Source organism: Falco cherrug, chromosome Z, assembly GCF_023634085.1.
Source record: "Falco cherrug isolate bFalChe1 chromosome Z, bFalChe1.pri, whole genome shotgun sequence".
NCBI classification, from domain to species: Eukaryota; Metazoa; Chordata; class Aves; order Falconiformes; family Falconidae; genus Falco; species Falco cherrug.
Genome location: NC_073720.1, coordinates 44,839,668 through 44,854,001, shown reverse-complemented (window position 1 = coordinate 44,854,001; position 14,334 = coordinate 44,839,668). Strand labels below are relative to the sequence as shown.

Sequence of the window (14,334 nt, the reverse complement as noted above, 5' to 3'; positions counted from 1 at the left end):
AGGGCAGCGATGGTCCCCCTGTCCTGGGCACTGGTGAGGCCGCACCTCGAATGCTGTGTTCAGGTTTGGGCCCCTCGCTGCAGGAGGGACGCTGAGGTGCTGCAGCGTGGCCAGAGATGAGCAATGAAGCTGTTGAAGGGTCTAGAGAACAAATCTTAGGAAGAGCAGCTGAGGGAACTGGGGGTGTTTAGCCTGAAGAATAGGAGGCTCAGGGGGGACCTTATGGCTCCCTACAGCTACTGGAAAGGTGTTGGGTGAAGGGTGTTGGTCGCTTCTCCCAAGTAGCAAGCGACAGGACAAGAGGAAATGACCTCAAGTTACACCAGGGGGTGTGGGGGTGTTAGATAGGATATTAGGAAAAATTTCTTCATGGAAAGAATTGTCAAGCACTGAAATGAGCTGCTCAGGGAAGCTGTTAGGTCACCATCCCTGGAAGTATTTAAAAGACTTGTAGACATGGCACTTAGGGACATGGTTTAGTGGTGGACTTGGCAGTGTTGGGTTAATGGTTGGACCTGATGATCTTAAAGGCCTTTTCCAACCTAAACAGTTCTATTATTCTAAATAAATCCACATGATATTCTACTGCACAGTCTGGAATAAACAAACAGTGTCCTCAATTGGTCTTACGTACATGTGGGACAATGCCAGATATAAGGACCAAGGATAAATGGTCGCTTTGTTAATGCAGTCCCATTATGAGGCTTGCTGCTGAAAATGACCAGCAGAAATAGATTCTTTATTTGACAAGACCCAGACTCACTCTTTCAAATAAAGGGCGCTCTAAAAATCGCTCTAGTATACATGATTCCTAAAAGAATAACAGGACATAAACTATAACCATAGCTTCTGTAGCCATGATCGCACCCCCCTTGAGCACCTGAAGAGTGCTTAGTTTTTCATGGCATGCTTGAGGCCAGGCCACTGATCCCAGCTCAGCATTCTTCACTAGGAAAAGAGGTGCTAATCCAGCCTTGTGCTGCATTAACTCACCTTCCCCAAAATGTGTTCTCAGCTGTGGATCTGGATTTAATTGCCTAGTCAATCGGTTTTAAGCTCAGAGGCAGGATTGAGGAGCTCATAATTTTAACTTTTTTTCACTTGGCAGCAGGTGATTTTAATTATTAACACTGAAAGTGATCGCATTGGACAACCCTCAAGCCAAAAGCTCCACAACTTTCTTTGGCTGCCTAATACAGAGAAGGTCAGTGCTTTGGTAATAAAGGGAAGAGTTAACTAGCAAAATGTGATCGCCAGAATATGTACTTTTCCAGGAAAACAAAAAAGCTACAACACTTGAATCAAACAAATTGCAGATAGCAACATAAAGATTCCTATGAGTAACTTTTAAAGTTAGTAGCAAATGTAAGATTTACACAGCACAGAGAAAGATGTTCAGAGGTAAATATCAAGCCCTAAGATTCATATACTTGTCAGCAGAGTCCAATGGCTGACCTTCTATTCAAACTAACTGAAGGAAAGTTTCCTTAAACAGTTTTTCTCTTAAAGATCTGTAGGAGGAAAGCCAGAATATTAAACTTGTAAAGGATCACATTCAGTTATTACATAGACTACAGCACTAGCACACCAGAAGAAGCAAGCAAGGCACTAGTACCTCAGATTTAGGGATGGGCTATTAAACGTTCTTTTTGGAACGTTGCTTACAACAGTTATAGATAGTTCACATTTTTAGCTGGCAGTAATCCAGCAATATGCACTAGAATCAACATTTTTAGGTTATAACATTTACCAAGTTTTCCTGCAATTGTCACATGTTTGTGAAACAATGAGCAATAAGAAGTTCCCCAAAAGCAGACTGCTGACATTAACTTTTGAAAATAATTTTACATTTAACATTTTAATTCTGAGACTTCCTGTACCCTGCCAGTGACAATTTGTTTAATAGATAAATTAAAGTTCTTCTATTCTAAGATAAATGTTTGATTAGGATTTATTTTAATAAATCAACTCAATGCAGAAAAACAGAAAGCAGCCAATATGACACTTATTTTTATAACCAGGAATAGAATCTGCAGTTGAGTTAAATCCCTTGTTAGATGACAGTGCAGATCTTTTCATATAATTTGGAAGAACTTAAAGCAGATTTTTCATAAAAATGTACCACTCTTCAATTCTGTATATAAATTACTGTTACTAAATAATGTCAAACCAAAGCCGGCAGCAATGCATTTCATCTGTTCTTCAGCATCTAGATGTAATCTGCACAAAGCAAAGCTATACAGCTAGGGAAGAAGGTTGGCTTATACTTCATTGGAGCTGAGTGGCAAAGTATATGGTAACAATTCACCTGGGCTCTTTCTTCATGGATCTTTAATCATCTATTCAACTGAAACAAATGTAGGTAAATTTGCAAGATGAGTTTTTTAATGCTTTGCAATTGGCCACTTCAAGAGAGAAAAAAATGAAAGGAAAAGCATTTTTCGTATCAGAGAATTGGAAAAGGCTATCTAATGCAATAGGTGAGCTATTAAAGTAGTTCAGTACCTGTACTTCATTTACCTTGTTAGTGACATCCAAATTACAACTTGCTTCACAGAGTGCCATCACAATAGGAACATTCCCATCTTTGCAGGCCACATGCAAGGGCGTGTTGCCATGTCTGTCTTGGAAATCTACCAAACATTCTTGACTGATGAGAGTTTTAACTACTTCTATTTGACATCTTCTCACAGCAAGGTGTAGGGCTGTGTGACCATCCTGAAATCACAAGACAGCTTGTAAGTGAGATTTAATAACATTAAAAATCAAAGAATTTTGCAGAGTCACAGTCACTTCATGTAACTGGGTGCATATACTTGCCTCAGGAACCACAGTGGTTTTTATTTTTATTTTGAGGGTGGAGGCAGGGAGATGCACAGTATCTGTCAGAATAGATCAGCTATGGGATAAAAGCATATTTCTATTAAGCCACTGGGCTTTGCAGTGGAATAGATGAAAAGAAAATACACATTCTCTACTGATGACTCCCTCGGAGATGGGAGAGAGACCAACTGTAACAACCAGCTGAATATTGTAGTAAACCACTCTAGTGTTTACTTACAGATGTTAGTGATGCAAAAGTCATGCAACCTGCTCAGCGATCAGTAACTTTAGAGACAGAGCTTTCCTTCTTTGTGGAACAACTTAAAGAGACAATGTGACTGGAAAAAACAATTTAATTCTTTCAGAAGAAAAACCATTTTTCTGAACTTGCTTTAGTAACTACTTAGTAACCATCAACAATAAAGGTAGCTAAAATGACAAGCATATAAAAAGTATAAGCAATGAAATGCCAAATTTATTTGTTGGGATTACACCATGGAAGGCAAAAACTGATTCTGAATCAAATAGAGTTATATTTTTAAACTGTCAGAATGTAGTTTATTGGAAATAGGTGTGATTTATCCAACCCATAGGAATCAAAGGCAAACAGCAAATCCATCTTTTAAGTTAATACTTTGTTGCCAATTACCTAACGCAATGTTCCTACCATTTTTCACAGTGTTACTCATAAGATGGTAACTAATAAGTTGATAAAAATTCAGCAAAAACCCAATCGTGGAAAAATAATCCATGGGCAACTTTACAGACTACTGCAGTCATCAATAGTCTCCATATGAAGTGCTCGGAAAACCCGTGTCATGGAAACAATGCTGGCTTGCAGCATTCAAATGAAGCAATTCAGAGAGATACAGCTGTGTGGCATGTGATGTCTGGATGTAATTCCTGACCAAAAGCAACTCAGACTAACCTTGTCTGTTGCATCAAGGTCAGCCCTGTGTTCTGCCAAGCATTCAACAATATCATGGTAACCCCTGGCAGATGCTGTCAGGAGCGGAGTCTCCCTTTCTTTGTTTTTAATGTTCACATTGCAACCTGCTTCACAGAGTGCTTTGGCAACAGAGTAGTAGCCGTGCCAAGCAGCACAATGCAGTGGGGTTTCTTCTTCCTATCAACATGGAAAACAAACATTAAAAAAAAAAAAAAAAGAGCTAAACAAAATGCTAGGAGGAACAATTCTGCAGCTTAACTTTTAAAGACAGGAAGATGACATGGAAAAAAAAAGACAGTCTACTAACTAAGCCCTATAAAAAGATGTAATCTCTAATGCTGACATTCTTATAACAAGAATAACGCCTGCTGATGTATCATGTGGTTACAGTAATACACTAGACTTTCATCGTTACCTGGATTCTGAGGGTCCGTATTTCTCACCATAAAGCTATCTACTGAGAACAGCTTGCATGTCAGTAAGCTCAGCTTAGATGTTTCCATGCTCCTGAAGCTCACTGTCTTGGTTCTCACTTGAAAACTGATTCTCATTCATAAGCAACTTCTACATCCCTGTGTTTCAAACAGATCACTCACCAAGGAGATGTAAATCCCACTGGATTTGCAGTCTGAGGCAGTCTGTCTACCACATTCAAAAAGCACATTCTAATGATTTAGGAGTGTAGGCAGTGACGTGGCTACTTAAAGACACCTGAATCCTTTAAATGTGCATGATGACAAGTTTTTCAAACTGTATGTTTTGAGTTCAGTTGTGACTGAAGTTCTAGTTTGCATTTTGCTTGAACCCAGGAAGCTTCAAAATATTCACCTTCAATTTCCTTGTACTTCATATCAGTTATGTGGAGCATCATTAAGAAACTCAAATCTTTTACAAAAACATGCTACTGAGAGTAGGCTACTGAAAAGCAGGGAGGATTAAAACGCACGAAAAAAAGTCGTTCTATCAAATTCCAAGAAATGGGCTATCCTCCCTGTACCTGGCAAATACCAATGAGGAGACAACTGATGATGATGATAGTAGAGGACTTGGACTGTATTAAAGATTTCAGCAAAAATCTGAGGAAAAAGAAATAGTCAAACAGCACATCCTGTGGGCCCTTGGCCTGCTGCTCCTTAAACAATATGAAGATAGTTCTAGAGGATGCAGCACTTGGGGAGGCTTATGGAACTCCCCCACACAGTTAGATTTGGGTCAAATGGATTTTTTTTTTTCTACTAAGATTTTTCTTCCCTGTTTTCTCACAAGAGTTCAGAGTTCTAAAGAAGTCTTCCTGAGCCCTTCTTTCATTTTTAGAAATGAGTGCTTGACACTTCAGAAAAGTCCCACGAAGGCCAAAAACAAGCTGGAGCCAAGGCAAAGACTAATAAAAGAGTTTTGACCACACATACTAAAGTCTTATTTGTTGAAGAAAAACAGTGTCCAGGACTCACCTTGTCTTGAATGTTTGGATTGGATCCAATGCTACAGAGAAACTGAACCACATCCACATGCCCATACCGAGCTGCGACATGAAGAGCGGTCTCCCCAGACTGCAATTGCAGAAGAACATGCCAGTGTAATTTTCTATGTCACCCCTAGATATACATTGCCGTGTACAGCCTGAATGCCTGTATGCTACATGCAGTACTCCTCCCTCCCTGTAACCCAGTGGCACAGCTGTGGTCAGCACAGATCTCCTGCTTACAAGCTGTACTTGTATGTGACAGACACACTACCACCTGACAACTTATTTCTTCAAAGACATTCCTTTTTCAGAACTTATTTTCCTACTTAATTTGTTCCAGGTCATAACGGGATTTCTGAGCGATATGAACTGGTAGCTATTGCTGTTGAAACAGATGTCCTATTTCTATTCATACTATTTCTGTATGCTCTCCCTCCACCCTGTATATACAAATGAAAGGAGCTGGCTTAACACCTTGGTATATCCTGGTGTATTTTGTTCATTACATGCAATTATTTGCAATCTTTTGTTGAAATTATATGAAAAAGAGCAGCCCTATAAGGAGTTGAACACTAATTTTGCTGATGTGCCTTTCTGTGCGTTAGTTGCCTCAACAAAGCAAACTGTGTTTCACAAGTATAGTTGTCTCTGTGCTGGAGCTTTGGCTAGTATAAAAACATCGATACAGTGTGATATTTTAGAAGCAACTAGTTCTCTGGGCAAATGTTGCTCAAGTAATACTGCTGAAGACAAGGTACGTGCTATCAGCTATTAATTGCTAGTCTTCATTATCCTCTGTAACAGTCAAATTTACTTGTCAGACAAAAGTGATTTTCAGTCAAGAGGAATGGAAAGCAGAATCACAATTTTACCCTGAATTTCAATGAGAAATCTAGTCTTCAAGCAAAAATTAATTTAGGTTTGTACTTCCCCACCTACCCACCATGTACTCACCACATTTAATATGCACACTTGGTTAACATTTGTTAGGAAAACGATCAGTACATCCAGCCACTTTGAAACTCTGTTAACACAGCCCTGTATGTCAGCTTATAAAACCACACTAAAAAAGCCAGTCACATACTTGGAATTACGGCACAGCTGAAAATCATTCCAACTGGAAGACCTCTCTCTTTGATAAAATAAAAAATAAAAAAAAGGCTGTCTGCATGAAAAAGGAAAAATAATTATTTTCTTACCTTATCCTTAACATCCAAAGGACATTTATTATCATTGAGAAATTTCAGTGTTTCTACATGACCATGTCGAGAAGCCCAATAGATTGCATTAGATCCGGCCTGTCAAAAATATTTGATTATAGATGTTACTGATTGATTTAGAATCCTAATTCGAGATTTTCAGCTGAGGTATACATGCACTTAGATGTACACAGATGTATTGAACAGCTATTCAAGCCTATATGAACATACTTTTTTTGAAAATACTTCAAATTGTTTGAACAACATAGCAACAATGACAACAAAACCCCCTCTATGGGCTCACTAACTGTTTGCAAGAATAATCCTCTTCCCCCTTGTAAGGGTATCTTTTGGAAAGAAGCCATGAGACAAAAACCTTCCTGCTACTTACTTTACCATCTATTAGAAAAGCAGGCAGTGCTTCAAGTTTGCTTTAAATGAACCTGTGGTACAACACATTCTGAAAAAAACCTTGTTGCAAAGCATACCCTCCATCACATACAAGTTTTAGTTGCGATATTCCCCATCATTAAAATGTGCACTTATCATTCCATATTAAATAAAGTTCACCCCTTGAGTTCTAGGACAATCACTAGTTTGAACTAATTGAGGCAATTTTGTAAGCATGAACTGCATTTTAAGATTAGTATCATTCAAATTACTTCAGCTAATAAAGTGATCAAAATCAGAGAACACGCACTAGTAACAAAGGACATCATTAAAGATTTGCTTTTCTCTTTTTGCAGTGTAAGACAGAAAACAGGCTCTACAGCCCAGGTTTCCTCATTTTCAGTACAACTTGGTCTGAACTGTTTGTCCTCTGCTAAATGTACTGAAAAACTTGTACAGAACGGTGACAAAGCAGAACCCTGACCTTATCTTGAATATCAATATGGGATCCACGCTTTAAAAGCAACTGAAGTATCTGAATGTTTCCACAGCCAGCAGCAATCAGTAGCGGAGGTGTTCCGTGCTAACAATGAAATACAAGCAAGAACAATATATTTAATTTTTGAAGGATTAAGAAAGAGAGTGGAACAGAAGGCAGGCATTGAATGGCATCACTGGATTTCCAGTTTTAAATCAAGTGTTCAGGGAATACTGTCTACAAAATAATTTGCCCCTTTGTTCAAAGAAATTTATTGCATAGCAATCTTCCATATTTTTGAGATGAATTCACATTTACTAAATCATTGAATCAATTAACCAACTGTTAACTCAGGACTGCCTGGTCCATCACCAAACCATGTCCCTAAATGCTGCAACTATGCATTTTTTAATCACCTCTGAGGACAGTGATTCCACCACCTCTCTGAACAGCCTGTTTCAATGCTTCACCACCCTTTTGGTGAAGAAATTTTTCCTAATATCCAATCTAAACCTCCCCTGGTGTAACTTGAGGCTGTTTCATCTTGTCCTCTTGCTTGTTACTTGGAAAAAGAGACCTGTCCCCACCTGCCTACAGCCTCCTTCCAGGAAGTTGTAGAGAGCAATAAGGTCCCCCCTGAGCCTCCTCCTCTCCAGGCTAACCACCACAGTTCCCTCAGCCGCTCCTTATAAGACTTGTGCTCCACACCCTGCACCAGCTTTGCTGTCTTTCTCTGGACACACTCCAGCACCTCAATGTCTTGTAGTGAGGAGCCCAAACCTGAACACTATATTTGAGGTGCAGCCTCACCAGTGCCACAGTATTATTGATAAATGATACACCACACATTAAAGGCATGCTTTTCAAATTAGGAATATTAATGTTAAGCTATCATTAGCCCAGTTTGGCAAGGATGTTCCCTTTTGCAACTTCTTCATATCTACATTTCATGCCAGATTACTCAAGGTGTTTGCTGCACCACCTCAAAAACACAAGCCACCAGTAACATAAGGGAAAGTTAAATGTACTGCATCATTAAAACAAAAATATACAGTTATTTCTTGACAGGTTCAAGATCACATAACAATAAAGTAACAGACGCTTTACTTTTATATTGCTCTTCATGAATATTTCTCTAAGTACTTCATAATGAAGGTCAGTATAACCATTCAAAAAAGTGGAAATTAGAGTAGAGATGATTTATCCAAGGTTAAACAGCAGAGCCAGTGACAGAACTTTGGTCTCTCGGTTTCAGTTCCAATACTCCCATCAGCGCATCAACAGCACACTGAAATGCTGTAGTAGGCAAGTAATTTCCTTTCTGAACAAACGACACCATCTAATATTATGTGCACACAACCACTTTCTGCAGTTTCTTTTGATTCTAATAGTGCTTTGCAAAGTCAGTTTTGGCAATCTGGTTATTCCTACGTATTCTGCCACAAGAAACAACAACTGCAAACAAAAGCAAAGGCTGTTATCTGATACATCACAGCTCCTGACAATAGATTTGATTAATACTTTCTCAAAGCCCTGGTTTCCCTGAAATGGGGTCCATTTTCGGGTAGTTTCAGAATACCAAACACAGAACACATTAAAAATTCTCGTAAAGGAAGGCAGAATTACTTCCCATCCACTTGCCTTTTCCTTTTCATTTCAGATGTTATTTCTGTTCTACAACCACGTTGCTCTATTCAACAGCGTGATAGCTAGTACCCCCCACACCTCAACACAGAACCACACTACCTTGTTGGGTTGATTGACATCATAATTTGTCAGAGACCCCAGAAGGTGCTGTAATCCAGGAACATTGTCATCATTGATGGCATGAATAATAGCTTTCATCACAAAAGAATCTTCCTCATCCTTGTAATTAAATGAGAAAGAAGAAAAATTGTTAGCTACATGGAAAAAATCCCTCTCAAGAGCTGCCAAGACATCTAAAAAGATTGAAAAGTACAATTTTCAAGTTCTTCTAGAGTGTTTCAGCTGCAAGTTGTAATCCTTCATGAAGCATATGGCTAACACATATGCATGTTATTTGAAAACCCACACCAAAAACCCCCACGCTTTTTCTAGTACAATATGCTTCCCTCTTCACACACAAACCTGATACTCATGGAGATTCCAAACAGGTTTGTTTTATTAGGTGTATTTTCTTCTTCTTTCTAGGACTTACAATAGATGCAATACTTGCAGGAAATGAAACTAATTCCATGCATCTATGTGAACATTAAAAAAACCCCAGAGGTACACAAATACAAACTGGAGTACCAGGTTTCACGCCATCCAGGTATATGACACAGGAGAGATACTTTGGACCAAGCTTTCATCTATTCAAATGGACCATTTAAAAATCTAGAACATGAGTAATGAGCCCAGATAGTGCTGCAGGTATGACTTTTCTTTTTCTCCTGTGCACTAACATGTCAAAGAACTGACATTTACTGAGCCCAATGTTTGGACCACTCTTACCTCCTCTCCCCTGAGGTTTCAGATTTTTTAGAACACTAACACTAGGCTACAATTCCTTCTGCTGCAACACAGGTGTGAAATGCTGATGCAGTGTTAAATGGGATACTGATAGGTGAGGTAGGGGAGGCCGGGAAAGGAGGGCAAGACGGAGAGATCAAAGAGCATGGAAAGAGAAAGGTAAGAGGAGGAAAACTGGAAACAAAGAGTGCAGACTTGCACAGGAGGGACACAGGGAAGATAATATGGATAAAAAGGGCTTTGCAGAATTTTTGAAGTTTGATCATATTAATGCACAGAAAAGATGAGGTTACTCAGCTCTAAACATACTAACATACATACTTTGCTGATCACAGGGAATTGGTGAAGTGTACATTAAAACCTGGACAGTAAGCTAAATAAGAATGCTTTTGTATTTACAAGCATTTGTAAATATAAACCACACAACAACTGCTCCTGACTACTCAAGTCTAGTAGATGTATGTAATACCACTAAGTACTGTCTCAGGTTTTAAAATTTCCTACTTAAATAACCATTTGTCGTGACACTGCTGTCTAGCAATTAATTGGATCTATGAAGGTCTCAGTGATTCAGAATATTCTATTAAAAAAATGCAGTATTATTTTACTCTACACAGTGCCATGAAAAATTCAGATGCAACTTTTTCATATTATAATTGCTACAGTACAAAGAATCCTCCTGAATCAAACTTCAAAAACAAGATAGATGAATTTCTGGCACTAGCTATCAGCTTCACCATGGTAATTAATAAATTAAATTTCAAGGTTTGTGTCATGTAGAAGATTAGACTATGGATAACTGACCTCTGTAGCCTTAAAATCTATTACTTTCTACATATGAGATTAATGAATTATGCACATTTTTCAATAGCCTAATATGTATGTTAGAATAATTTCAGAAGATGTTAAGTTTCAGATGTAGTAAAGCATTCTAAGCATGCAAGTACACACTTACCAGAGTATCATCACTTCTAGCAACACTCATGTTACTTCTGGACAAGAAAGATCTTGATAATCTTTGGCACAAGGATATTAAGCGCACTGATTGCTTTTTAAAAATAAGAAGAAAAAAGCTATATGTAAAAAAAAAAAATCAAATCCAAATTCTTGTGATAAGATGCTATTGCAGAGATTTTAAAGGAATACTGTTGTATTAGCAAAACAAACTGACTTCAACACCCCCTCTACCTCTGTTTTATATTGCATTTGAACCTTTAATTTCTTTAGACATTTATAATCCAAATAGGCTATTCATATGCGCTAAGCAAAGCTATATAATATTTTTTGATTGCTACTGTTTCATCAAGCTGTTCAAATACAAACCAAACCAGATTTGTACCACATCCTCTTGTTCACACTAAAAATATTTAAATGTTCATATTTTAAAGTATGTACATACAGAAAACCTAAACTAAATGTATATTAGCTGACAGCATTTCTTACCATATTCCTAGACCCACCATTTCACTCTAGGGCAGCAGTCTAGTACTTAAAATTTTAAAAATACCATAGATGTTCATCTATCACAGACTAAACCACAGCAAAAAAAATGTATTGCACAGCTGGGTATTTTGTAGCTTTGGTCCATAGCTTAGCAAAATCATCCTATTTCTTGGCCACTGTGACCATGAATAAAATGCCTTTTTAATAATAGTGACTTGTGTTGTTTCATGTCTCATCCCTCCCCATGATAAAGAGATTTCTCATACAACAGTCTTACCCTTGCTTAGTTCAGTGTGAACTCCCCAGTGTGCAAGCTGAAGGAGGAGGGACAACTGTTTTGATGCACTGCTCCTTGCACAGATCAACACTTTCAGCTAATATCTTGCCCCATTTCTGGAAAGATTAAGTGATGCCAAGCTTCTAAACAGGTTTGACAGTCTCAGACCAAAAATCTTTTGCAAAAGACACTAGTTTTACTTCCTACTTTGTTGCACATTGACATAACCACTGGAATAACTAACTCTGTGAGGCCTGCTTAAGGTATGTTTGATTTACTGGCACTTAGAAATGCCTTTTCTCTGAAATTGTTACCAAGACACATGATGACAGCATTCAGCTGGATGCAGAAAATGAACAATCCACACACAAGCATTTGTATGCAGATGATTAACCAAGAAATGTTCTCCCATACCCCCATACTCAAGCACCTAATTTATCCCAAACGAAAGAGGAATGAGTTTCTTCTTCTCGACTCCTAAAGGCACTGATGTCTCCCTGGAGCAGGTAATGCTTCTGCATCTCTATGTCACCAACATTTTGAAGATTTGTTGAATGACTTACTTTCCATTTTCGTCGTGCTGCAAACTTTTTGAATTTTTCCATATTCACTGCAGATGCTTTTCTGCTAAGTGCTTGTTGGGTGTCTTTAGGCTATGCGCAAAAGAAAAATCAAGCTGTTGTACAATATCACAAATTACAACCAGAACTTTCATAAAGCACCTTCCTGTATGTAAGACACTGTTCTTCAGTGATGACTTCTATTTACATCATAATAATATTGTAAATATATTGTAAAAATGAAGTAATTGTAAGCACATCATTTTAACATCCACAGCCTACTGGGGCATGCAGATGGAATTTCTACATAAAATGCCCTAAAGCAAATTCAGACCTAAGAATATTTCATGCAATACTAAAATACTTATTTTTTGAATTCAAACAAAAAAAGCCAACAGCCAACAGAACATTCGGCTTTATCCTTCATGTCCCTCTGTGATGGAGGCATTGGATCATCTCCTTTATTATTATTTATCATCTCCTAGATAAATCTTGTCTTCTGGTTAGATTTCCTGGCTGATTTTAAATTCAGTCAAACTTTGTTCCAGTCTCAGTGTAATAAGGTGGATGCTGCTGGGACCCTAAGAAAAATCACATCCCACCTACCTGTGCAGCAAGCTCTAATGCCGCACCCTTTGAACTTTCTCATAGGCCAAAGCTAAGCACCAGTAACCAGTGGAGTATACCAAATTTTGCATTATTATATGATACCATACCCTAAGTCATTTCTATGGAGAAATGCAGGTAAAGGTAGTAATGGGAAGGGGAAAAGACAATATAGATCAGTGGGGTGGGGGTAGAATACCCACAAAGTTAAGATATAAAGGAACGTAACAGGGCACAAAAGAATATGTCTTTTTGCAGCAGTGGAGACCTTGGTTCCTGAGACACAAACTTGGACAATGCTTACTTCAATGGTTTAAAAGATCATTTTAACATGTTCAACATGCTTAACTTTTCAACTGTTTAAGACTAACCCAGCAAAAAGTCAGCAAAGCACAGTCAAATCTGTAGTTTGGTGTACTGGTGTGGAAATGTCTGCCCTAGGGTGCTGAACTGTGAACTGGAGCAGCTGTGGCACAGATAAATATGCTGCTAACTGGTTCTCTGGGAAGTGGAGTGGGGTCAAATACCCACTGTGTATCCCCAAGACCTGGGAAATCACTGGCACTGCAGAGGTTTACTACTCACAATCAGAATGTGATACAGAATCAAAAAACCTAACTGGTAGGTGTTACTACACACATTAAGAACAACAGGTCCCATTTTCTCCCTCTCAACTTAGTAGCACCACTAACAGCTCAATCCAAACCAACCACTGTGTATCACTGAAAGAAGTGGACCAGCTCTGCATCAACTGCTTTCTTCAGTTTAAAGAGGAAAGGCCCTTTTTTACCCAATCTAAACAATGAAATTAGAAGATGAAAAATGTGAGAGGAAACTGGACTGGATTCAGAGAATGTTATCTTTGTCAGTCCAAAGCTCCCTGAAGATTAGCTTTTCTGCCTAAGCATGATTTTAATCTCAATAGCAGGCTACTTCTCTATTGCTAACTTACATAGAGGAGATGTTAATGAAGTCCACATTCTCCATGTATTAATTTTCACACAGTTTTCCAAAACAGTAAAGTTACATTAAACAATTATGGCAATTCTCCTTGTTAAGTAACTTGAAAAGAAAAAGTGAAGTACGAAATGAAGAATGATTAAAAACAGGGCAACAGGCAACAGAGAATGAATTACATACTAACCTTGATCCAAGGATGCAGCAAGCTATCTTGAATAGTCATTCTCTTCCTTTAATAGAATAAAAGATGGAGCTGTTTCAGATAGTAAAAAATACACACTGCCACATGTTTATTAAATATATCTCAAAATATAATGCCATTTGAAATACTAGAGACATAGGCTGCAACAGTGCATACACAAGAGAAACAACTCACTTTGGATCCTTGACTAGAAGTCTTCGTATAAAATCTTTAGCGAGGGCACTGGTATTACTGAAGAACTCTTCTTCAAATTCATAATTCACAGCAGACACATTTGCTAGTGTTTCCTGTTTGGTGTCTCCAAGAAATGGTGACGCACCACTTAGACTATAAGACAGACAGACATTCCTCTCATTACATGTTGTAATATTGCCGTTTCAACCCTCTGAGATCAAATTATAGCAGAACATGAACATTTTTTCTTTTCTGCTCTAAGACTGCAAAGGTATTTTCAGGCAGGTGTGATCTAGTAGGGCAAAAACCTTTCCT

General features: G+C 38.2%; 1 protein-coding gene across 4 annotated transcripts in view; it reads right to left on the bottom strand.

Annotated features, from left to right (window-relative positions):
• Positions 1-14,334, bottom strand: part of DAPK1 (death associated protein kinase 1) — a 95,155-nt gene that overhangs the window by 22,453 nt on the left and 58,368 nt on the right. For all 4 annotated transcript variants that reach the window (XM_055698522.1, XM_055698523.1, XM_055698524.1 and 1 more), the window contains exons 8-17: positions 14,020-14,172; positions 13,828-13,873; positions 12,081-12,170; positions 10,753-10,845; positions 9,051-9,170; positions 7,311-7,409; positions 6,437-6,535; positions 5,224-5,322; positions 3,752-3,949; positions 2,521-2,718 (exon numbers count right to left, since the gene is read on the bottom strand). In XM_055698522.1, coding sequence (XP_055554497.1) covers positions 2,521-2,718; positions 3,752-3,949; positions 5,224-5,322; positions 6,437-6,535; positions 7,311-7,409; positions 9,051-9,170; positions 10,753-10,845; positions 12,081-12,170; positions 13,828-13,873; positions 14,020-14,172 — 1,195 coding nt within the window. The remainder of the gene's footprint in view (positions 1-2,520; positions 2,719-3,751; positions 3,950-5,223; positions 5,323-6,436; positions 6,536-7,310; positions 7,410-9,050; positions 9,171-10,752; positions 10,846-12,080; positions 12,171-13,827; positions 13,874-14,019; positions 14,173-14,334) is intronic.